This window comes from Micromys minutus, assembly GCF_963924665.1.
Source record: "Micromys minutus genome assembly, chromosome: 21".
Lineage (NCBI taxonomy): Eukaryota > Metazoa > Chordata > Mammalia > Rodentia > Muridae > Micromys > Micromys minutus.
The window spans coordinates 36,817,904-36,844,665 of NC_137956.1; the positions used below are offsets into that span (position 1 = coordinate 36,817,904).

Here is a 26,762-nt window from a genome sequence, read left to right on the forward strand (position 1 = left end):
GGCTCACAGAGAATCAGTAAAATGTTAAAAAGAAGGAAGAGGAGGAAGAAGAGGAGGAGAAAGAAAAGAAAGAGGGGAAGGAGGAAGAAGAAGAGAAGGAAGGGTGGGAAGAGGAAGAAGAAAAGGAAGAGGGAGAGGAAGAGGAGGAAGAGGAGGAGGAGGCAAAGGAGGAATAGAGGAGGAAGAAGAGAAGGAAGAGGAGGAGGAAGAGGAGGTAGAAGAGGAGGAGGAGGCAAAGGAGGAATAGAGGAGGAAGGAGAAGAGAAGGAAGAGGAGGAGGAAGAGGAGGTAGAAGAGGAGAAGAAGAAAATAAAAACTACCCACAGTCCTAAGCACCTGGGCTGTAATTTAAAATCGCCTTGCCTTAGCTTGCAGGAGGCAAGTACCCTTCCATGCAGTGCCCTGTCATGTACAATAAGGAGTAAGAGAAATTTGATCAGTACATGAGGTCCTCTAAGAAAGTGACAGAGCTCCACTGTCCCAGAGAGGCCAGACTAAGAGATACCTGGAGAGTCAGGGAGCAGCCGGGGAAGTCTGCCAAGCTGGGGGTTCTCCTGCTGCACCTAGAGGCATGGCTGGGCTTCTCAGCAGAGCAGCATACTCACTGCACACCCACCTAGACCCTACGTGCTGGCCTATTTGCCCCATCACCAGGACGGCCTGTGCAACCTCCTGTTTTGCTTTTCCTGTTTCTCACTGTTGCTTTCTAGGCCCACACTCCCAGTGACTATTGGACTCAAGGGTATTCTGCTTTAAGACGTCTTAGAAAACTCACCGAAGACACAAGGACAGCATCCTTCAATAAGAATGTGTGAGAGAGTGACACGTTAACATTTCTCCTTTGGGCCAAGGGGGTCAAGAATCAAAGTCAATGAGGAGAAGGCCCTGTGTGTTTCTACATGAAATACCAGGGTTTCCTGCAAGCTGAAGGGAGAGCAGTCCAGGCACCTGCTGGATGGAAGCTGGGAAGTAACAGAGATGGCTTCTGGAGTGGACGTGCTGCAGTGGCTGGGGTCATAAGCCCTGAAAGGACGCCCTCTGGTAGCTGGGGTAACTGCTGATCCTGAGTAGCTCTGAATACATATGACATCATCATGGATGGTGGGGTCCTGAGAGACGTGCTTGGGGGTCCTCAGAAAAGTAAATGGGAAATGATCACATAGGCAAGGTAACAGCTGAAGTCTCCAGTTAGGTAAGTGAGGGAGATAGATACTGGGCCAATTCAATTTGAGATGCTTCCAATTGCTCTCATTTTTTATCCAGAAGCCTGTGATAAATATTACTAGTATTTCCTCAGTTTGAAGATAAACTCTGCTGGGAATAGACACTGTTACTTAATAGCAGCACTTCAGAGTCTTCCTAAAAAGCTCTACTAATGCATAGCAAATATATATATATATATAATATATATGAAAATGTGAAATATTTAGTTATAAATGTAAAACCTATCACCATAGGATGGCTGACTACCCAGCTGGAGCGGTGACAAGTGCCTTCTGTCTGGAGCAGGTACTGATTGGTACTCATTAGACACAGGCTTAGAAGAAATGGGGTGGGAGGGGCCATGCCACTGGGCATACACACTGCTGACCTCACAAGCCACCTCTATACTGCCTGTGAGACACAAAGCATGTGCAGATAAGCCTCTCATCCCATAGTCCTCATTCCCACCGAGAGCTGTGATATGCTCGCCGAGTGGCTCTTACTGGATTACTGCTCATCAGCCCTACATCACCAGGACTAGGGAGAAAAAGGGACCACCTAGATGGCTCTCTGCGATCTATGACAGCTGACATATGTTTACTCATAACAAGAAGCAGGACACCAGCTCACTGTCTAGGCTCAAAGAAGACAGAGAAAAAAAAGAAAAAAAAAAAAAAAAAAAAAACACAAGCTGCCAATTCTGCCCTTATAGCATGGTAGAGGACAGGGACAGAGAGAGATGGGAAAATCATGAGAAAGGTTGCTGTCATTAAGATGTGCCCAAGGAATGCTGGGTCCCAAAATGAAAGCATCCGAAGAGAGAAAGGATACAGGGTTGAGATTTAAATGGTGACTCTTCTGCCAAGAGGAGGCGAAGAAAGGCAACAGGATTGATGCCAGGGAAATGACATGGGTGGAGGCAAAAAAAAGGCCGGTGTGTGGAAATTTTCATCAGCTCAGTACAGCTAGTGGACTGAGACAGCACAGACAAGAGCTGCCAGGGGTAAGGGTGGATAGATACGGAGCCCATGGGGGATTGGGTGCCTCTTCGAGGCCTTCCTACCTGTCATATCAACATCGTTTGCAGCTGTGGTTAGTGCTTCAGGTGTGGTTAGAGCTACAGGTGTGGTTGGGGCTTCAGGTGTAATTAGGGCCACAGTTGTCCCTTCCCTGTACTGAGTCACATCCTTGATGATCTGTGTCATGTTTGGGGCAAACGCACTGAGGTCCCTGGCAGTTCTGAGGTTGAAATGGAACCGAGAGGTGGCCATGGCCTTCAGGTTTTCCTCAGAAGCCTTCTGCACCCCCACAGAAATGATCTTCACCCCATCTTCCCGCAGGGCCTTCGAAGCCTCTTCCACGTCATCCTCAGACTCCGCTGAAGCCAGCACCACCAGGATTGGGGGAAACTGTTTCTTGTCTCTTCCGTTTGTGGGAGCAGAGAAATAGATCCTGTGTGCCTCCTGCAGGGCATTCCCTATCTTCAGGGACCCACCGAGGAACCCGAAGTTCTTCTTCAGGTGGTTCAGCATGGGGTTCCTGTTCTTGAAGGTGCCTAGTTGGAACTCACTGTGGAAAGTGTCACTGTACTGGGCCAGGGCCACGCGGTACTTGTTGGCCTCTATGGGGAGGCTGCTGATCATCTTGTTGAGAAAAGTTCTCACAAATGGGAAGGATTTAATGCCCAGGTGATCGGAGCTGTCCACCAGAAACACCACATCTGCATACTCGGGGCCTGGCCCTGCACAATAAGAAGACAGCAAGCAAACACACAATCATATCTCTCCATCACAGTTTAAACATCACTATTCACTTGAGACTATGTCCTTGTGTCAAAGCTGCATCGTAAATCCGAAGACCAATCGCGAACAAATTAAAGTTTTACTTCTGAAATAGTCTAGCATGCTGAGCTCTGCAAGCTTGTTGGAGGCCTTTCTCTTAGAAAAGGAAACACTTGTTGGAAACCGCAGTAAGAAGTGATGACCTCAGCTGTCTGCTCATTCTACAGATCCAGCTTGAAGGATCCAGAGGAAGGAATGCCTTAACCTCCACCTCCTCTGGTGATATTTAACTATAATGGAAAGTTCCTTGGGTGGAAACGGAACTCAAAGACACCCGTGGGTGCTCACATCAGTAGAGACTTTTAACAGTTATCCTATCTATGAAAGCTATAAGAAACTGTGGGCTAGGGCCAGACTTTACAAAGTATGCCATGCAAATAAAGCTGAATTCTCCTGCTCTCTGCCAAGTGCCTGCTCCATTGTCCGCTGGTCAGCATTTCTGCAACATTTCTAAAGATAAGGCTCAAACTATTCTATTCACAAGTTAGGCCTACTGTATTCCCAGAGATATGAGACACTGAGAGTTATGCAAATCAATAAATAAAGATTTTCTAGCCAGGGCTATGATGTTTTACCCATAGCTTTCCCTACCTTTAAGGGATGAAGTCTGTTGAATGTTATGTCCTGTGGCTATTATTATTGTTACTACTGTTGTTGTTGTTGTTATTATTATTAAGTGATATATATATATATATATATATATATATATATATATATATATATACTTTGATCCGTTAGTAAGTAAAGTATTCCTTTATATTAAAGTTTGATAAAGCATAAAATGTTTATTTTTCCAAAATAATAATAAACAAAAATATATACTAGTACCTGGACTCTGGTCTGCCAGGGTTTCAGTCCAGAGGATCAGGACAAATGCAATTAGCCGGAACATCATTCTGTTAACGAACAGGGTTTCTTATTTTAATTCTGAAAAAAAGAATTGCAAGATGGATTATATGCAATATCAAATACCAGGAACCACTTATAGGTTGGTGTACTGAAAAGAAGTTTTATTGTTTTTTTTTTTTTTTTTTTTTTTAAGCAGGCATATTTCTGCAGCATCTGCCAAGCACAAGGAATATTTGCCGAAAGCAGGTGTTGATGTGAGTTGAGGAGTTGAACCCTGAATGTGGCTGGGTATGGTGCCAACGCCTGTGACCGGGGCTGGGTATGGGGGCAGTGCTGTGATCCCAGGTGGATGTGGTGGCAATGCCTGTGGTGCCAACGCCTGTGACCGGGGCTGGGTATGGGGGCAATGCTGTGATCCCAGGTGGATGTGGTGGCAATGCCTGTGGTCCCATCATCTGGGGGGGAGGCAGCAGAACCCAGTGTTCACCTTCATGCTCAGCTACATGACTCCAGGCGGCCTCGGCTGCGCGAGACCTCCACTCTAGTTAGTACAAATGGGGTCTCACTGCGGTTCTGATCTGCATTTCCTTATGAAAAATGATCATATCTTTTCCCATGCATATTGGGCAGAAACATTTATATCATGCCTACTTTTCAGCAGGCTTTTGTTGGCATGTAGCAAGAATTGCTCACATATCCCGATACTGGACACCAAAGAGACTTCCTCCCATCCTGTGGATTATATTTTCACCTTAAGTCTCACTTTAAGACAAGCGGTTTCACATTTTTTTGCAAGGCCCAATTTGTCTGCATTTTATTTTGTTGCTTATCCTTTTAAGATTTTCTTTTTTTAATTTTATGCACATAGATAGTTTGGACACCACAAGTATGCAGTACCTCAGAGATCAGAAGAAGGGATGAGAGTTCCCAGAACTGGACTTATGGATGTTTGTAAGCTGCCACATGGGTTCTGTGAATTGAACCCTAACCCTCTGGAAAAGCTGCTGAGCCATCTCTGCAGCCCCATTGCTTAAGCATTTAGTATAGTATCCAATGAATCGTGGTTCACTCCACTGTGGTGAAGAATATCCCAAATGCTTTCTTCTAAGTAGACTAGAGTCTTGCCCCAGGTAGAGCAACACTATAAGGCTTCTTTCTGGGGGCCCTGGTGCTTGCCCTGTTCTCTGGAGGCATACACAGCTAATGGGCCCTTGCTGTTAGTAGAGCAGGCTGAACTGGAAACACAAAGGGGAGATGGCAGTGGAGTTGGTGGCTGAGCAATAGCAGCCACAAAGGCAGCAGCAGTAGAGGTGACAGCAGCTTCACACTAGCAGCCATCATGCTCCAGAGAGTACAGGGAAGGGGGAGGGAAGGAGGGATGGGGGAGTGAGAGAGAGTGGTGTTGAAAGAGAAAGGGGGGGGGGCTGGGAAAGTCCCAGAGAGCTTTGAAGGGTGTCAGACACACAGGGCCAGAGAGAGCTGTGAGGACTAGCCACTGTCAATGGCCACTGCCTAGGCCTAAAGATCCCAATACTCTAAGTCTAAGAAACTTGTCATTGTGGGACTGAGGGGCTTAGCAGCCAAGCCTTTTTAAGAGCTATAAGAGGGTACCTCCCTGGGCTGCTTGCTGTTCACCTGCTGCTGCTACTGTAAGCCAAGAATGACAATAGCTGCCAGCCAGGGTTGCTACTGGCTACAGTCTCCCTAGAGCAATACACATTAGACTTGAGTGTCTGGGGACCTGTCTCTTTGGGGACCTGTCTCTTTGGCATCCAAAGCAGGGAGCTATAGGCCTCTGGCTTCCTGAGTTTGGAGATATGATCCTCGGAGTCAACAATCAAACCTCAGCACTCAAATCAGCCTGCCAGCAATGAAAGGGGGCAAGCATCTGTGTAGAGCTGATTGGCTGAAGGTTATCCCAGTACTTAGGGGTGGGCCAATCTCATACATTTCTAAGACCCTCTCCCTAAAATTTTATGATCCCCTGTACTGGCTGGTTTTGTGTCAACTTGACACAAGCTGGAGTTAACACAGAGAAAGGAGCCTCCCTTGAGGAAATGCGTCCATGAGATCCAGCTGTAAGGCATTTTCTCAACTAGTGATCAAGGGGGAGGGCCCAGCCCATTGTGGGTGGTGCCACCCCTGGGCTGGAAAATCTGGGTTCTATAAGAAAGCAGGCTGAGCAAGCCAGGGGAAGCAAGCCAGTGACATCCCTCCATGGCCTCTGCATCAGCCCCTGCTTCCTGACCTGCTTGGGTTCCAGTCCTGACTTCCTTTGGTAACGAACAGCAATGTGGAAGTGTAAGCTGAATAAACCCTTTCCTCCCCAGCTTGCTTCTTGGTCATGATGTTTGTGCAGGAACAGAAACCCTGACTAGGACATCCCCTAATGCTATGTTGAAAAGAGTTTAATAGTGTAATTATATTTTAGAGATTTTAATCTCTGTCTGAAGTAGAGGTAGCCCTAACCAGACTGGGGACTCAAAGAAACTCTGAGCTTGAAAGCTTCCAAGAGACCCAACTCAATCCATGTGCTTCCCAACTCTGAGATCCTGATAGGAATCCAAACTAGCATAGCCTCTGGGAGGAGGGAACCCCATATCGCCTGCAGAGGAATAGTTAAGTCACACATCAGGAGGGGAGCCATCTACACATCTGATACTGGGCAACATTGCTCATTCTGACTGGGTAACTGTACTTCCTATTGTTACCAGGGAAACCAAGGTTTCCTTTTGAGTTCTCCATCTTATTAAAAAGAGAATTTAGAAACCCATGCAGAAGGAAGCGTAAGGACAGTTTTACTGGGGTTCAGGAACAACACAACAGGAGAAACCACAAATCTTAATAGTTTTCTGGGGCAGAGATGGAGAAGGGACAGAGGAAAAAAAAACAAGGGCCAAAGAGTGGCAAGGCTTTGGAGAGAGTGAGAAAGCCCAGTGTACCAAGAAAAGTATGCTTAGAATTTTGGCCAGTATCTGAAAAAACATATCAAGAAAGGAAAAGTAAAAACAAGCTCAGAGTTGGGAAGATGGTCTGAGTTCAGAGGGTACCAGATTCTAGGAACTTGTGTTCCAGGAACTGCACCAGGGACATAGGGTTAGAAACAGAGATGGCCTATTCAGATAGAAAAAACATTCCCCAAAATGGAAGCCAGCTAGTGGGATGAGGAAGAAGCCTAGAACGCATTGGATCACAAGGCAGACCATACACTATAGGACCTTTATACAGTATTCATCTCTAGTTTGCACAAAGAGCACCTTCTTTGAGCATACTTTGCTCATTGAATGAAGCCCAAGTGAAGAACAGCTTCCTGCCTCCCTCTGCATACTAACTGAGCATGCTCTGTTTGACTCATGAAGCCCAGGTAGGGAATGGTCTCCAGCCCATTCCCTGCCAACTGGCTTGTTCCTGTGTTAATCTTGACCGTTCTTTCTCCAGCCCCTACTCTCTTGTCACACAATGAGACGGTCTGTTTTGAAACGTGCAATTCGGGGTCTTGAGGCGATTTGGTAAATCGGGAAAGCAAAAATCTTTAAGTATTTTTGTGTTTTTGTTTTGTTTTGTTTTAAGCATATGGTAAGATTATGATATTCTGGCAGAGTCAGACACTACAAGAAACCAGAAATTATTTAGTAACTTATTAACACAACAAAGACATTGGGGTCTTGAGATCTCTGGCTTGCAACTGCTTATGTAAACAGTTTATTGGAAGTTTACACAGCCAAATCCTAAAGCTAAACCAGCTTATTAAATAGTGTTTTGGAACCACGTGCTCTTTTTTTTTTTTTCTTTCTCTCCTTTTGCATCTAAAGGAACAGAAGAAATGAAAGAGTAGAAAGTAAAAGTGAGGTACCCCTCCTATCAGCTGCTGTCTCCTTTCTCCCAGGATCTACCCTCCTCTCCTCCTGGTTAATCATCCATCACTCAGGATAAGTACCCCCACACGCAGACCAGGGTCTGGCATGGACCAGAATAAGGAGCTCAAGCAAAAGGGCAAAGGTCACAACTTTAGGAACCCTAAACTCCAGCTGCTGAAGGCCCCAGATTACACATGCGTGCATTACCAGAAAGCTAGGGATCTGAGGTCTATTGAAGATAAACTGCAAATCCATGGTCACATGGCCTCTGGTGCTTTGGCCCATTTCTGGGGACATCTGGAATGCATATTTGGTTTTCCCATCAGTACGGACAGTGAGGGGCCCAGCCTGATTTTTTTATCTTTCTGTGGGTGCTACATGGTTCTGCGGTCTTTCCATGGTTTTCTTTTTTCTTCCCTGGCTCCATTCCTCAGAGAATGTGTGATCTCCTCCATATCCCCAAATCTATCAACACATCCAGGGTCCAAGCTTCTTGCACATCTAATGGACACTTAGCACTTTTTTCCCTGGCCTGTGACTCTAGACAGGCTTTTCTTAACACATCTTTTCTTCCCAGTTTGAACATTTGCTGATGGCAGAATGGGATGCCTCCTGTCTCGTTGCTGAACGTCCAAAGTGTCTAGCTCAATGTCTGCTCAAAAACAGGCCCCCAGGAAAGAGTTGTTGAACTGGATTAATTCGAAAATGCTAAAAGACTCCTTCTACCAGCCATTGCCACCCAATGGCCTCTCAAACCTCCCATGGCAGAAAAGCCAGGAACTTCAAGGACAAAAGGCCATGTCTTGAGTGTCTTGAGGATGACAAAGGAATGATCTATACATGAAAAGTCAACTTGGGGCTGGAGAGATGGCTCAGTGGTTACGAGCACTGACTGTTCTTTCAAAGGTCCTGAGTTCAAAACCCAGCAACCACATGAAGGCTCACAACCATCTGTAATAAGATCTGATGCCCTCTTCTGGTGTGTCTGAAGACACTTATATATAATAAATAATATATAATAAATAAATAAATAAATAAATAAATAAATAAATAAATAAATAAATAAGTCACCTTTACAGTTTGAGCATCCTACACCAAGCCTGTATACAGTGCTTAGTCTTTATTGTCTACCTGTCTGCATTAGAACCACCTAAGAACACATCTTTGGGCTTGCATTTGAGGGTGTTTCTGAGAGGTTTAAGTAAGGAGGGAAGACTACCTGGATGTAGGTGGCACTAGTCTGTGGGCTGGGGTTCCAGACTAAATAAAGAGGAAAAACTAAGTAGCTGGAGGAACAGCTCAGTTGCTAAAGTGGTGGCTTTGCAAACTTGAGGACCTGAGTTCAATTCCCAATACCCAAGTAAAATTCCAGTGCTGGAGAGGCAGGGACAGGAAGATGCCTGGGATTCACTGGCCAGCATTGATAAGCTCCAGGTCAATGAGAGATCCTGTCTCAAAGGAAGTGGGCAATATTGCTAAAGATAACACCTGGGGTTATCCTCCGGCCTCCACAAGCACACACACACACACACACACATACACACACACACTTTTAAAAACAGAACTTTGTAAACAAGCATGGCAGAGCATGCCTTCAACCTCAGTCCTTAAGAGACAGGTGAATTTCTGTGTGTTCAAGGCCAGCCTGGGCTATATAGTGAGTCCCAGGACAACCAGAACTATGTAAAGAGACCCTGTCTCCAAAAAAACAAAAACAACAACAACAAAAAAAAAAAAAACCCAAAAACCCACAATACAGTCTGAGCACCAACATTCATCTCTCCTAACTCCAGATGCAATGTACCCAGCAGGCTCACCCATTGGTCACCATGAAGAACAACCCAAAACTGTGAAGGAGAATGACCCTCTCCTTCCTTACATCGATTCTTGTCAGGTGTCTTGCCACGTCAATGAATAAAATAACTAATGCATCCTTCTACCAAACTGGACCATCCTTGAACTGTCCTGGGGTGTGGCTGGCTCTAGCAGTGTACAGACATAGAGACAGTCCTAGCTTCACCTTTGTAATAAATGAAGGCTCCATGGCTGCCTCAGGGTATAATAAATAAAAAGGAAATATAGGACAATGAAAGTGACAACCTAGTCTTTACATGAAGCAAAAACAGTGTATTTTCCTAGCCAAGTCCAACTCCTGCAGTAGACAAGGCCATCCTTTCTCCTCCATGGTATCACTGGACTTTATATAGTTCAAAAATATTTATGTACCCAAGCATATACATATATGTACATATGTGCTCACATGGACCCACACACATACTTCTGATACATTACCCACTCAGCAAACTTATCCTGAGAATCAATCTACTTTAACCTCAGCAGCTGGACGACAGAGACAGGTGGATCTGTTGAAGGTGTTTTAGATTTAGCAGGAGAACAACAGACAAAAAGCTTGCAAGATTTCTGTTCCCTTTGTTTACTCTCTGAGGGAAAAACTTTTCCAGAGCAGAAACCAAGCCTGACTTTTATGTCTCTCTGACTCCAGTGCTTGGTGCAGAGTACTAAGTAACAAAGCACATGAAAGAGAAAAGTAGACAGCAATCGCTATGTAAGAAGACAGAATGAGGTATCGTCTCCAACAAGGGTATTGGCAAAACACTCGGAAAACAGCACAGAATTTGGAAAAAGCTTCAAGGAAGAGATGGCATCTAAAGAGGATGTGAAAGGCTCCTGGAGTATAAAAGGCAAAAATGACAAAGATCCGACGAATGACAGCGAGTCCTGTGGGTGGAAATAAGCAGTCGAGGTATGCATGTGTATGTGTGTGCACTCGAATGTGTGTGTTCGTTTGAGTGGGTGTGTGTGCATGTATATATATGTGTGTTTGTGTGCATATATGTGGGCATGTGTGTATTCATGCATGTGTGCTTTGAATATGCATGTGTGCACTTGAGTGTGTTTTGTGCATGAGAGTGAGAGAGAGATTAGAGACTGGACTGGGGGAAGGAGAAACTTGGAAGACAATGTAGGAAAGGCAGGGTTGAAAGGACCAGGCAGTGGAGGCTTTAGATACCCTAGGGAGCTTTGAAGGAACTTAACTTTATCCTATTGGCAACTGTGAGCCGATGATGGGCTTTGGCTGGGAGAAGGGTGGTACTGAGATGCTCAGGTTCGTAAAAAGGATAATTTTCTGCATCACATAGACCTTGAAGGAGACTGAGTTCCCTCTCCAATACTGGAGTTGTCTTATGCACAAAGAAGTGGATATCAGGGATGGAGAACATAGCCAAGAACTAGACAACACAGCCCATTAGTTAGAACAAGGAAAGTGCTCCACAAGCTTCTCTCCATTCTGCAGGAGGAGACAACAGCTGATGTTTCATTCTAAGGACATACTCACCAGAACAGAGTGTGCATTAGCCCTGTGTATGCCGGTCTTCTAAGGCCATGATGAATAAGGCTTAAGAGAAACTCCGCTATAGGTGAGTTAACAATTCTGCTATCTCTCACTTGCTAGCCAGCCAGCCCCAGAGTGTGCAGATAATTCATGGAACTATTACAGCCTCTCAGCCACAAAGAGGAACCTACACTAAAAGGCTCCTTCCAAGACCACATGAGCCACATCAGGAGTCAGAATAATTTGTAAAGAGATAAAATACAGGAAGTCCCAAGTGCCAAGCCACAAACTAAGGAATCTGCTTTGTAATAAAAGAGAAAGTCAGAAACCTACAAATGTTTCTCTTTTTTTTTTTTTTTTTTTAATTTTATGGGAATTTTTTTTGGAGGAGGCATATTCTGGTTCCTTAAGTTTTCTGTAAAACCTTTGGATGTATTTGTGGGAGGTAGTGTGTTGAGGGACAAAGTATCTAGCAAGATGGGGTTCTGCATGCTCAGCCTTCATAATTGAATGCTAAATTATAGTTTATTACTACTGAGAACCAAAGCTTTCCCCTCACTGTGCTTTGAAGTGATTGCTGTACTTAACTCAAATGAGTATATTATTTTTTTATATTTATTTTCCAGTCAGCTGTCTTGATTAGCTTAGTTTTGGCTTCATCTTTTCTTTCACTTTCATAGTTGTGAGAGATGGGGCAGCAGTACTTACACAGCTCTCATTACCTGACAATCAATGCTCTTCATCCTTTGTCTCTACCCCCACATCCTGTAGGTGTGTATCTTTATTTCCCAAAACCACAGAAGAATAAATTAACATTAGGTATCTTACCCACATGGCCCACAGCTAGCATGCTCCGTAATATTAACCCGAGTAGACAGACAATAAATCTCCAAATAATCAAATTCAGATGCTGGCTGCTCAATTTGATTATAGCTCACGCTTTACAAATACCTTTTTTTAATCTCATCACATGCAAAGCTATATATGTGAAGTCATCTTTAGTCTCATTTCTTCTACAACATAACCCTGTCCACCCATTAAGGAAGTGCTCTAGGGACCGGAAGTTTGGGATCACTGTCAGCTGACTGAGCACCTCATCTCAGCCTAGTGTCTGTCTTTTTTAACCTCCCAGAATTACTATGTGGTTTAAAGCTAACACTTTAAATAGACTCCTTCAAGGCCTAGGCAAAAACATCACTATTCCTCTAATTTTATGCCTGAAGTACTTCTACTTAGGGAGGATCATCTGTTTTACTTGAATGCCCTTAGCTACCCAGTTACCTGGAAGGCTGGTGTTAAGACATTCTCTCCAGCACCCCTATTCATTGCTATACACATTCATGTGTATGTGGGTATGAGCTCACTTGCTCGCATGCACTCGTGTGCGCGCACACACACATACACACACACACACACACACACACACACACACACACACACACACACTGTATCCCCCAAAGAACTAAGAACTATTCTCATCTTGTATCGAGTATTACAGACTTACAGTTTCCTGTCCAATATTCTAACATTTTAAGTTTTGTTTTGTTTTGTTTTGTTTTCTCTATTGGGAAAAACCCTATAGAAGCCAGAGTGATCGTTGAGCAGTTAAAAGCCCTTCTCCCTCTTGCAAGGATGCCCACGTATACAGCCAGCCTTTGCTACCTGTGAGTTCTTCTTTCTTCCACTGTTCTCGATCCTTTTTCTACCCTTCCAACCCCCTAACACTAGACAGGAGAAAAAGAAGGATGGAGGGGAAAGGAGGTGATGCTATCCTTAGACTACTTCCTGATGATTAGGGGCACTGAATTCTTTGGGACAAGTTTGATCTTCACCATTGGGTTATCTAATTTTTTTTCTTGTTGTTTCTTCTTGGCTCGTGACTACTTAACAAAGCATGACCAACAGCAATCAACATCGAGCAACCAATAACCCAACAACAAAAACAACCCCACCTGTCAGGGACCTAAAAGTCCCCAAAATTCCAAACATCACAATCACAGAAATTATCTGCAGCTGGCAAAAAATCACACCTTTTCTAAGGTAGGAGGCAAATTATAGTCAGTAGTGGACAATCTGAGACAACCCTATGTATTAAACCTGGGATTAAAACAAAGACAATCGTATACTTTTTTTAAGAAACTAAAACTCCAAAATTGTCATTACACAATTTTGACTATGATTTGCCTCCTACTTTAGAAAAGGTATGATGCCCTCTTCTAACCTCCATAAGCACTGCACATACACAATGCATTTGCACACATGTAGACAAAACACTCACACACATAAAATATAAACAAATACGCAGATAAATAAACAAGTAAATAATTCTTTAGGGAAAAAAGAAGACTGGAGAGGTGGCTCAGTGGTTAAGAGCACTGTCTGCTCTTCCAGAGGTCCTGAGTTCAATTCCCAGCAACCACATGGTGACTCACAACCATCTGTAATGAGATCTGATGCCCTCTTCTGGCATGCAGACACACAGACAAACACAACTCTGTATACATAGTAAATAAATAAATCTTTTTTTTATAAAGGGAAAAGGAAAGAAAACCTTACATTGATTGACAAGGTGATATGCTAGGCTATGAAAACACACTGGAAACTCCCTGGAAGCTAAGGTTATCTTATAGATAGGTTTAAAAAAAAAAAAGTCTGTAAACCAGAAAGAAAATAGGACTTTCCTTGGTGAGTTAGTTCTCTGATTTCTATGATAAAATAGTGATAGTATGCTCGTGAATACATAGTTAAACTTTAGCGATGCTCAGATGTAAATAATTAGCGTGTAAATTATAGATTATGCTTTCCTGTTAATCAAGAAGTCTGGCCAGACCTTTGACAATATACATCACACTTTACTCAAACTTATGCTTTAGTTTCCTAGTTACTAAACAACAATTAACCTGGGCTAGAGTGATGGCTCAGTGAGCACTGTCTGTTCTTCCAGAGGTTCTGAGTTCAATTCCCAGCAACCACCTGGTGGCTCACGACCATCTACAATGGGATCCAATGCCCTCATCTGGTGTATCTGCAGATAGCTACAGTGTAGTCATATATAAAACAAAATAAATTTTAACAAAAAAAAATAGCCTAAAATTCACTATACAATTATAATGTTAATAGATGTTAGCACATATTCAATATATCCACAATATGGAAAACATCTTATATACTGTCTACTCAGCTCAATTCTTCCCTTAGTGTGTAAAGTAACTATAATTTCACCCACATTACAAAGAGACAGGATCAAGCACCTATCATACCTCACCCAAAGGCTTGCAATCTCTTGACTACAAAGATATTTTTCCAGTACACTACTTTATCCTTCTAAAATTCTACCATTCCTGTCTCTTCGTGACCCTGCTGCCTTCCAAGATAATAATCGTTAGCCTAACACATCATTCCATACTAACAGAATGGGCTTGAAGTATTACCTGGGACCATCAAATGAGCGCATACTCATTGAAATCTTCAGAACAAACCTTGTACAGCTTACATCTGAAAACTAAGTTGCAAACTGGGGTGGCTTGAATAGCTATGGCCCCCAAAGACACATGCATTTGAAAGCTTGGCCCATGGGGAATGGCACTATCAGGAGGTCTGGCCTTGTTGGAGTAGGTGAGGCCTGGCTGGAGGAAGTGGGTCACTATGAGGGTGGGCTTTGAGGCCTCTTAGTGCCCAAGCTCTGCCCAGTGTGACATAGTCCCTTCCTGCTGCCTGAGGAGCAAGATGTAGACCTCTTTAGTTCCTCCAGTACCATGTTTGTCTGTACGCTGCCATGCTTCCTGCCATGATGATATGGATTAAACCTCTGAACCTGTAAGCCAGCCCCAATTGGATGTTTTCTAAGAGTTGCCTTGGTCATGGTGTCTCTTCACAGCAATAAATCCCCAACTAAGACACAAACCATCTTTGCAGGCTTCCAATACTCTCGGAGAAGCCTCCTGATTTTACTGACCTCACTAAAACTGTTTTTCAGGCAACCCTGATCAGTATCCAAAATTGTGTTGTGTACATCTCTGTTTTATCTGAGCCAGCGATGGTCATTCAGTGTCATACGCCTGTGACTGGTAGAAAATATCAGAGAAACCACTTTGAAATAAAATTGGCAAGTGCTGAACCAGAACACCACACTTACTGCATCCAAAGAGAAGCAAATCTGGGAGAGACACAAAGCAATTGGTACCAAAAAGATTTAGGCTTAGTTTAATTAAACCAGCAAAAGAAAAAGTATGAAGTCAATAACTGACCACAAAGTATATGTGTGCCTTCGTCATCAAATATTTAATGAGGTGGGATGGGTTCCGGGCAAAGATGAGGAGCCAACTCATCTGAAGGGATGATTTAGAATCTTGGGGGATTGTGTTTTTAAGTCAATTCCTTAGAAGTCTCAGGACGCCCTAGGGACCATGATGTCTCAGCTAGCAAAACAGCTTGCTGCCAAGTCTAAAGATATGAGTTCAATTCCCAGAATGTGCTTAGCAGAAATCGAGAACTAAATTCCACAACTTGTCCTCTGCCCTATGAAAGTACACCAGTGGCATGTGTAGACACACACACACACACACACACACACACACACACACTAATTAACAACTAACAGTACCCCTATTTATTCTCCTTGTAAACTGTAACACAATAAACCAAAGTATACTCGTCTAAAAGTATTATCTTGCAAACGTGGATTTTTCTTGGAGGTTTTGTTCAGAATTCATTAAACGCATCTCTTGCAACTTTTCTAACCAATCAGGCTAGACGGAGAACAGCAGCAACAGCAATGAAAATGAACTTCTGTAGGGCAGCTGAGCGCTGAAAACCAATATCCACATGGGTTAGGAAACCCTGCACCAAACCAACAGGCTTCCACCACTGAAGATGTAGCTGGGGGACCCAATGTGGAGATTCTGAGAGCAGCTAACTCAAAATCTTTCTTCGCTGGAGTCCTGCACACACGAGAAACTCAGCAGTGTATAGAAGTGGGTGCTGCTTTGAGGAAATCTCACAGGGCAGTTTAGAGTTTGAAGCCAATTCCCACAGTACAGTGAGTGTATCAGATCATTGTGGAATCCACCCAGAGTACACCCACTGCTATCTGGGGGTTCTCTTCGTGGGCCTTGGACACCAACAGGCTGACTGAATGATAGAGCAGTCCCTCAGATTCACATTCAGCAGGTCTAGGTTGGAGGGTCTCCATCCCACCCCCACCCCACCCCACCCCCGGTGCCCAGCCATTTTAGAGAAGCTTCTAAAACCCAGAAGCTACACTGCTGTGAGGTCCTCTTCCATTCTAAGAATCTAGTCTCTAGGGCATTGGTTCTCAGCCTTCCTAATACTGCGGCCGTTAAAGATGTTGCTCATGCTATGATGACCCCAACCAGAATACGATTTTCCTTGCTACTTCTTAACTGTAATGTTGCTGCTTTTATGAATTTCAGTTTAAATAGCTGATATGCAAATTATCTGATATGCGAGCCCTGTGAAAGGGTCATTAGACACCACCCCAGGGGGGGTCGCGACCCGTAGGTTGAGAACTGCTGTTCTAGGAACCTCGGTTTCCTTTAGTGACAACATTCTCTGAACCTCGATCCTGGAACCCAAGCAAAATCTGCAGGGGAAAAGTCTCCTTATACCCTGAGTCTCAGGCTGGGAGCCCTGCACCTCACACTCACCAAGGCTTCCTGGGGTCCCCGAGGATCCTGGGGCAGCCCGCACTGCAGCCCTGTGTCCCCTGTGGAGCATGCGCCTTGCTCCCGGGTTCTGGCTCGAGGCAGGTGCTGAATGAGCACCAGCAGCTCTTTTAAGTCAGCGCTGACTCGCCCTTGGCCTGGCTCCCCCAGGGACTCTCTAAAGCTTGGCAAACTTGAACTCCAGCAGTCAGAGGCTCCAGCTGTCTTTTGGCTTGGCCCACCGCACGGGTCTTAGGGAAGCCGCATGAACTTGGCAAAGCAGAGTTTCTCAGAAATCCACAACCATATCAGCTGGCTGAGAGGTCACTGTGGCTACTGGGGCTGTGGAGTTGCTTTTTGACTCCTCAGGTTTGCAGTACCGCTAGTTAGGAACCAGAGAAAATCTCCTAGGAGGGCCATACCCTAAGGAGAGCAGGATAAAGAGAAAAGGCTAACCTCAGAAGCAGCAGCAGGTTTTATCCTGGGATTTCTGGAAAAGGGGGCGGGGTGGGGGGAGGGAAGGTGTGCTTAGCAGGTCTGAAAGCATTACTTAGTGTTAACATCGGGTTTTTGTTTGTCTTTCATGGCCATGAGTTTGTGCTTGAGATTTAACACACATAAATATCAGACACCTGCTGGAGTTACTTGCAATGATTAAAGGCTATCATGAGAGACTTAGTGAGTAAACCCCTCCAGAACACCCACCCCCACCCTCCCCCAATACTGTCATTGCTTCTGATGTTAGAAAGTTTCCATGTGTGTCCCTACAAAGAATCAGGTGGGAAAGAGAAATGAAGATGGAAACCGGATGGCTAAGATTTTTTTTTTTCTTTTATTATGTCGTTTGCTTTTTTTTTTTTTTTTTAACAGAGAACACAAAATTCTGTAAAAACCAATACCTGTTTTGGTTTGCATTAATCAGAAAAAAATTATTATGTGAGAGTAAAATGGTTTGTCCCCACAGAATGTATCCACTCTGATCGGAACCCATTCACTGCAGAGTTCCAAGTGACCTGCACAGCGTGTCCCAGAATCCTGACTGAGTGTCAGAGACTGCTCACCGGAGCCTCAGCTCTGGTCCAGGCTTTAGCAGTTGTTGACCACACACAGTAAAATACAGAGTGACATTTCCGAGCAAGAATATTGGAAAGCCAGAGAACTGGAGGGGGGGCGACAAAGTCAGCTTCTAATTCACACTCTGGCCACGCCCCGATGGGAGGAGCTTTACAGCTGCTGTGTCCACATCTCCAGGGAGCAAAAATTTATTACTTGGGATCATCTTCCCAAGCAAAATTTACTTGAGGGAGAAAAGAGGGATCTAAAAATTCTCTAGAATGTATTATTATGGGAGGTTTATTTGCAATGCAAGCGATGGCGATTATGATTTAGGTTTTACCATCGCTGTATAAAATCTAGTGTCTTTGGGGGATCTGTTTTCTTTTCTAGAGAAATCAACCTTTCCTGTTTCCTTTTTCTTCTTCTAAAACTGAAACACATTTCTCCCGAAGAAACTGTAATGTAAAACACATCCTCTCTCGAGGATTATGCCCATTCTAGTAAAGATGCATTAGCTGAATTCAGACCAAAACAGTGGAGTTCGGAGCTGAGCAGATGAAGGCATCCAGGCAGGGAGAACAGAGGAGGGGCTCTGATGAACCTAAATTACTTTGCTAAACTGGGTTGCACATTGTCTTTTCTCTGGAAAAGAAAGGGGGTGTGAAATAAAGGGAAAAAACCCTTCGAGTAGGAAGAGGCTTTTAAATTTTCCCCAGAGTTATCGTTACTTACGTTTAGCGTTTGTTAGCCCAGCCTGCATAGTGCCTGACTCCTGAAAATGTTTTAAATTGAGAACTACATCATGGTATTAAATACTAAGCGCTGCTCTGTGCTCCTCAGTCCCCACTGGGAAACACAGGTGAAATTTAAAATCCATATTATCAGAAATATACAAGATAATTTTGGATGCAGAAGGCTTGACTGAAATCTGGCTTTATGATGCAGTCAGAACTCTTAACAGAAGACACGAACACAGACAATGTTTCCTCGGTGTCACTTGGCCGCGCCTGTGATGAATTAGTAATGGGCAGGAATATGGCTCCATTGGTAAAGCACCTGCCTTATAAAACTGTTCACCTGAATTCAGGTCCCCAGAGCCCATGAGAAAGCAGGCTGGATGTGTCTTCAATCTCAGCAAACCTCGTGAGAGATGGAAGGTAAATGCAGGAGAATCTCCAAAAACTCGCAGGCCAACTATTCCGGCATAGGTTCCGGTGAAGGAGGAAAGAACCCAGATTCAAACATGGTGGTAGGCAAGACCAAACCCAAGATTATCCTTTGACCTCCCACCCCCAAACAATATACTCATACACACAAACACTCACACAAATACACACACACATACACACACATATACAAAAACTCATAAACTCACATACACTTATACACACACATATACACAAACAGACATACACGCATACACACACACTCATACACATTCACGCATAATCATACACACTCACACACTCATACACACACACACTTTTAAAATTAATAACAAATGTTTACTCATACCTGGAGCTCATTATTAAATAATATTAGGATATAATTCGATTTCCTCTATGTTTAAGGCACACTGAAAACAAGTAGAGGTGACTTAGCCACTTCCTCCAGGAAATGCTTGCTCCTGGAAGACAAGGAGCTTACCAAAGCAGCTGGCTTAGCAAGAGTGACCAGCTTCCCCAAGTTAAAGGATTGTTCCAGCTTCTTCATCTGCCCATTTCCAACAACCCACAGCCAGCATGCCATGAACTCTACCCAAACACAATTCTTCTAACTTGCAAACCTCATCATCCAGGCCAGGACCTTAGTCCTGCAGACACCCCTAACTCACTTTTGGCAGGACCCTGAAGGCTGTCTCTGCCTTTTCATCTTTACTAATCACCTTTGTCTTAATCAGCAGGGCGTAGCTTGGTTGCTAGGGTGCTTGCCTAGCAAGCATAAAGCCATGGGTTTCATCCTTAGCACTGCCCAAATTGGTTGTTGTGACACAACATTGTAATCTCAGCACCTAGAAGATGAAGGCGGGAGAGTCAGAAGGCCGGTGTCCTCTCCAGCTATCAGCTGAATATGAATACATAATTTGAGTCCGGACTAGGTTACATGTCTCAAAAAAAAAAAAAAAAAAAAAAAAAACAGTCTAATACTGAGGGCCAGCTGTTGGTGTTCTAAGAAATATAGCTGTTGGCAGCACACGGTCATTCGTGTGTGTTATTCTGTGTTACAGGAACACAGAGAAGGGTCAAGGAAGCCGTGAGGATGACTTGGCACAGTACAGTCAAGAAAGGATCAATGAGACAGTGATACCCGCTAGGTCTTCAAGAGTCTTGAGTCAAATGCTGCTAGACTGGAAACTATGTCATTAAGAGAAACCCTCTTCCCCCAAGAGCCATCAGAAATAGAAAGTTCAGGGGTTCCTAACTGAAAGAAGAGAAAACCCCAGCCTCCCTCGGTGCTGGAAAAAAAAAAAAAATCTCTGAAATTTGAGAAACCTGTCTGGTCCTGCTGAGGAAAGTGAATAAAAGTGTCCCCCTAAGATTGAAAACCCCAAGTCTTCATGAGTCAAGCAACAAGAATAATAGCCACTGACCTCGCTAAACACTTCAAGCCCCATTGCAAGTGTTTTCTTCATTTTGATTTTAAAGCTAATAAAACAATATTTCCTTTAGATCTTACCGAACAAGAATAACAACTCCATTATATATTGCTAAGCTGTCGGGAAACACGCTATTATTTTTCATGCAACATCTTCCAAACTAGAGTGTGAATTTGGGGAGACAACAGCTCTCAGTTCACAAGCAGCGAGATGAGGATTTAAGATGATGATTCTGGGCAAGCGGGTCTGATTTGCTGGCAAAATGAACATAATATAATTTGCCACACAATGCGTCGGAACGAGACAAAATGATGTGCTTGCAAAGTGTGTCTTCTGTTATGTGCTTTACTTTCCTGGCTGTCTGATTTGGAACAAGTTCCTTGATTTTGTTTTTCCTCTCGATTTCAGTTCCCCGAATGGTTAAGTATACAACATATTAATGCTGTTGTGTGTGGTGTAGATCTGTTACCTCTGAGAGCCCAGTGTGCATCATGTAGTTAATGCTCGACAAACGCTGCTTTGTTCTCATTCGCTCGCCAAATACCTTGTCCTAAAAGCCGCACTGAACAGCACATCCTCCCGTCTGTTAGGATGGCGCATTTCACAGGAGGCACGGGATGTAATAATTAGTGATTTCACACCAAAAAACAGACACTGTTATTTTATAAAAGCATTCCTTATGTGGAAATATTTTAGACATGGCAGAATCCTGGGATGAGTCGTGTTTATACGTGCCAAAAGCTTACAGGACACAGGATTGTTCTAAGGCAAATTGTAAAGGCAGAGAAGGTGGCCCTGCAGGAAGGAAAAGGCATAGTGCCCCACTTCCTGATGCAGGAGGTGCTACAGGTGACCAAACTCAAGAAAGGCATCCCTGTGTCATAGCTGACCCATCACTTGTACTGTGCTCACTGACTGGCAGGCCATCCCTGTCACTCCCTGGGACCTGTGACCACACGTCCTCCTTCCCCAGTGGAAAATAGGGTTGCTTCTAGACCTCACTGAGCACCACGGTGGAGGAAGAATACGGCAAGCAAAGGGGAAACTAACATGCAGAAGACCCAGGCACAACTTACAGCTTTGGATTTCTGCTCCTGATCCCAGTATGAGCAGTAAGAGGTCGGTCTCTCGATTTTCACAGTTCATCAGATGTGACAGCGAAATTAGGACCCTGTATTCTTGAGAGGGAAATCAGCTTCATCAAGAAAGGCCTAACTAAGACAGAGCCAGAAAATGTAATTTTAAGATGCAGAGGGCAGGGGCTGAGTATGTGGCTCAGTGCTAGAGTGCTTCCCAAGCATGCACAAGGCCCTGGATTCAATACCAGCACCCCCCCCCAAAAAAAAAAAAAAGAAGAAGAAGAAGAAGAAGAAGAAGAAGAAGAAGAAGAAGAAGAAGAAGAAGAAAAAGAAGAAAGAAAGAAAGAAAAGGAAGAAAGAAAGAAAGAAAGAGAAGGAAGAAAGAAAAGAAAGAAAGAAAGAAAGAAAGAAAGAAAGAAAGAAAGAAAGAAAGAAAAGTTGCAGAGGACAGAAAAAGGACAGAGATAATGTGGAAGCATATCAGTTGAACAGAAGCTCAGACAATGCTAAACCTATGTAGCTCGTGTTTAGTGGTTACCAACCAGCTAGTGCCTTGAATGAGTTTTCAAGTGCTTTACAAATGCCTCTTATATGATTTGGATTGTTTCTTTGTTGGCTGGTTAGGGTTGGTTGGTTGGTTGATTTTGTTGTTGGTTTTTGATTTGGGGGGGTTGGTTTTCTCCCCCTTTGGTTTAGTTTGGTTGTTGGTTTTTGGGTTTGTCCCCCCACCCCTTGGTTTAGTTTGGTAACTGGTTTTTGGGTTTGTTTTTGTTTCTGTTTAAGACAGGGTCTTGATGTATAGCCCTCGCAGGCCTAGAACTCAAAGAGATCTGCCTGCCTCTGCCTCCCAGTTGCTGGGGATTAAAGGCACACACCACCATACCTAGTGCTTATATGATTTTTAATAAACCCATCATCAGCACCATATATATCTATACCCTTATATTTTTATATAAGCCCACAATCCTTTTCTCTCTGGCTGCCAGTTCGTTCATTCAAAAAACATTTATTAAAAACCTACCATGGTCAGTCTCTGCTTTATATTCTAGGGACATGGAGTTGAGTGATAAACTAGATCTCTTGATCTTGGAGTGTTGAGGTAAGAGACAGGTGAAGGACTTTGGAGTCCTGTGCATGCTGAGGAAGTCACAAAGGCACAGGATTCTCTGACACAGGGGGTGTCCGGTGAGGAGAGGCTTGGGGATGAGAAGCAGTGAGCTTGAAGTTGGGCTAACGTCACCCCAGCTTTGCGAGGACCAGGCTTGAGGTCTCCTAGTACAAAGACAGTGGAACAAACAGACCTCAGAATTTCCTAGGAACTGACAGAGCCCAGGGTCACTGGGACAGTGTGGGTGAGAAATTGGCATGCAGAAAGAAAAAAAAAAGTGATTGGAGCCATATCCAGCTGGGCTTTGCCAAATTATAAAAGAAGTGTGGGTTTTATAAGAATTTTGATGGGAGCTTATTAAAGAAGTTGTTGGAAGCATTGCTGGGGGGAGTCTTGCCTGGTGGGTGATGGGAAACTTATGGAGTTTTGGTGGGACACTGGGCTGGGGAAAGGAGGACAGTGTAAATGTCAGGAGCACTAGTTATCAGTGTGTCGGTGACAACCAGAATGAACGCCATCAGTGTCATGATTTGACACTGGTTTAGGCTGATCCTTGCTTCCCTCTGTCTTCTGCGGAGGGAGGATCAGCTGGCAGTGTGTAGCGAGTCACCATGTGGCCATGTTGGCTAGTTTCCCCACATCCGTCCATCCTTTGATAGTCATGAGGACACAACCTTGTGTTCCCCAGAATCTGCAGGTTCCTGGAAGCTGCTGGGCTACAGGATGAAATTCATCAGCCGGCTCAACCCATAGGTGGTTTTCTCTGACAGTTGAACTTTTACCTCTTCATTCATGACTTTGTTTCCCTTTATCTCTAAACTGAACCTCAAACTAAGCAATATGCTAGTGGAACCAATCTCACATTTAGCCCTAAGTCTAGCCATGCTCTTAATATATATATATATATGCTCTACTTACTAATTAGATTGGGAAGCTAATCAGTTATATCCCATCTCCAGAGATGGAGGCTCTGATTTGACTTTGGGTGTCTGTTTTCACTGTTCAGGTGGTCATTCCTTTTGCCTATGAAACCCATGGAATCAGGAACAAAATACCTTGTCTGTCAAGGTAAAGACACCAGGTCCTCACTGCCATGGTGGCCTCCTTGTCCAGCTTGGACAAACCCCAGCATGTCTCAGTTTGCACAGGAAGAGCCCATGGGCCACAAACCTTCCATTGTCTCTGAATCCTACTTGCTGTCCTGTGAATGAGGGAAGCCACCCTGGAAGGGGAAACAACACCCCAGCTTAAAGGACTCAGGATGCTGACTGTGGAACACAGTATCCCCTAATGTAGCAACTATGTTTCTTTGATGTGCCACACCTAACCAGCATTTAAAACCTTTCAGGTATGTTTTCTTACTAGATGTCCCAAACCTAACCATGACCCTGTCCCCACCATAGAGAGAAGTCCTGCTGGCCTTCAGGGAAGAGTCGGATGGGAGGGGGCATAGTGGGGTACAGGAGAATAAAAAGCTTAAGGGGGTGTGCTAAGCTATGGTGAGCACAGAGCAGCTGGACCATTTCAGGTACCAGATAGAAGGCTGAACTTTAAAGATGCCTAACAGTCCACCCTAAAGGAAGTCTGACTTTAAACTCACATATTTAACTGTGTGTGGACATGACCAATATGGGTGTGGGTGTGCGGGTGCCACCACGCGCACACACACACACACACACACACACACACACACACACACACACACACACACGTGTGGAGGCCACAAGACAATTTGAGGGAGTAGGTTCTCTCCTTCCACAGTGAGGGTCCCTAGGATTGGACTCTGGGAGCTAAAGCAAAGCAGTAAGCAATTTCAGCTGCTGAACCCTCACAGCAGCCCAAGACCGGGATCGAAATAACAATAGGATGGAGTTCAACTTAGAGCCAGGAATGTAAACAGGAGTGATTTAGATGGGAAAAAATAGATGCAAGTCTACTTTCCCAATTTACACTGAAATCACTGCTAGCTTGGTGTGGCCCACGCAGTCCACACTGACAAACACCTTCACTCTTTCGCAAAGCTGACATGTGTGTTCCAGCTGACGTGCCACTGAACCTTGAGAGCTCACTCAGATGTTCCCCTAAGAGCTCTCTTTTTATCCTCACCCTCACTCAGCCCATAGCCACTCCAGTCTCTGTAGAGCATGCTCTCTCTCTCCCCCTCTCCCTCCTTCCCTCTCCCTTCTCCCTTTCTCTCTTCTCCTTTCTCTTCCATACACACACCACACCATATCAAATTACATCCTAACGTAATATTTCATTTTCATTGGATATATGAAGTGTACACGACACTGTTAAAGAATACATTTTCCGTTAGCCAGGACAGGCTCGCTAAGGGTGACCGCCTGAGGCCGGAGCGGGGCTGCGCTTGCGCGGCGGTGCAGTGTCCGAGAACGTGGACGAGCTCAGACACCAGGTCATGATCAAGCAGTCCGGGCTCTGCTGCTGACCAGGCGAAGCAACTGCTGCAAGCGGCCCACTGGCAGCTCGGGACAGCCCTCAAATGTCTTTTTCCAGGAGACCAACACCACCAGATGATGTGCACTCCTGCCAACACCCCTACCATGCCCCTCAACTTCCCTGATGCCCTCTCAAGGCCTCTGAAAGCTTCTACGGTGGTGGCAGCAGTGGTATCCCGATGGCCACGTCGGCCACATCACACCCGCCGCACTTCCCCCATGCCACTGGCAGCTTTGTAACACCCACGTGGCCAACTGCAAGACCAACTGCAGCTGCCCCTGTGGACTACGGCACTCCCTTCCCCGTCTTCAGACTGGCCTTCCCTGGCTCCCCAACAGGCCAGCCACCTCAGAACCAAGGGCCCACCCTGCCACGGAGGCAGAGAGATAATGGAGGCCCCTCCCCCATCCCGGAGGCCAGAACCCTGTGGGTGGGGGAAAGGATGTCTCTGTGGGCACCTTCACCCCTCCTCTCTCTTCACCCACCCCTATACCTCAGAGCCCTGGGGGGGAGAGACTAGACTCTAGCCAGGCATTCTTGTGCCAGCACGCACAGTTGCACTCAAGGTGCACAGGCACCCCCAGCTCACATGGATGTGACTCAGTGGCTTGGGTGCCTAGTGGGCAGCACCTTGGAGACCAAGCAGCCATCCCAACAAAGACTTACCTGCCTGGCCCCCACCACTTGGAGTGTTTGAGAGAATCACGTGGTGGCAGACAGATGACTGACTCCTGCCTCGAGGCCTGCAGGCCTAGGTCCCTACCCTTGGGAATGCAGAGCCTTCTCCGAATGTGTGCTTGTAGCTGTGTCTTATGTACTTATACGTATGTCTTTCTTCAAAAGCAACCTAGTTTATGGGCCAGCTGGACTTTGCATGTTAGAGTGAGCCCTAAGACCCTTGGCCTGCCACCCTGTTGTCGAAAGGACCCTGCCTCACTCCAACTCCTTATCTGCCAGCATTGCTGTTTCCTGCAAAGGATTATGGGAAACTCAGGACTCTTCTACACAGCCCCTGCCTGCAAGGGTTCCCTGCATGACTCTTCCCCAGAGCCCAGGAGTACCTGGTCCCCATTTCCTACCCCTCTTTTAACAAAAGAGAAAAGAATTCCAAACCAATACACACACACACACACACACACACACACACACACATACATATACATTTTCATATAAGTACACACAAATACAACTTTAGTCAAGTTCCTCTCATTTCTATACTGAGCCTTGATTTTGCTTTGAATTCCTGAATCTTCCTTTATCTTAGGAAACTTTTTTTTTCCCTAGCTGTATTACTGTAAAATAAGACGTCATTTGGCAGTACTGGGGGAGCCCACATCTTTAGCCACAGTTCTTGATCTATGGACCAGCCTTGCCCAAGTTTGCTCTGAGAGGCTCAATCTTTTAAGTTCAGACTCCATTTTAGAGAACCTGATCTAAGTTTGAACTCGGGTAAACTAACAGGATGGTACCTAGCATTAGTTTCCAAGTTGCTCCCCCAACAAAACCCACACCTAGCTCCAGTCTCTAAGACCAGCATCTCCAGGTTACACCCTCAACAAGACCAGTGTCTCCAGGTTATTCCCCCAACAAACCTGCACCCCAGGCTACAAGCACATCCCCTGCCTAACAATCTCCAATGCAGAGGGGAGCAGAAATTAAGTTTATGGTATGACTCTTAGCTCCAGCCAATTATGT

General features: G+C 44.8%; 1 protein-coding gene and 1 pseudogene across 2 annotated transcripts in view; one reads left to right on the forward strand and one right to left on the reverse strand.

Annotated features, from left to right (window-relative positions):
• Positions 1-3,939, reverse strand: part of COL6A5 (collagen type VI alpha 5 chain) — a gene marked incomplete at both ends in the record, with an annotated part of 95,460 nt that extends 91,521 nt beyond the window's left edge. The window contains 2 exons of the mRNA XM_080934673.1: positions 2,267-2,944; positions 3,873-3,939. Of these exons, the coding sequence (XP_080790799.1) occupies positions 2,267-2,944; positions 3,873-3,939 (745 nt within the window). The remainder of the gene's footprint in view (positions 1-2,266; positions 2,945-3,872) is intronic.
• Positions 3,940-4,183: 244 nt separating this feature from the next.
• Positions 4,184-25,457, forward strand: LOC308434396 (UBA-like domain-containing protein 1; annotated as a pseudogene). The gene is made up of 2 exons: positions 4,184-4,288; positions 24,958-25,457. The product of its transcript is annotated as a UBA-like domain-containing protein 1 (transcript).
• The last annotated feature ends 1,305 nt before the right edge of the window (positions 25,458-26,762 follow it).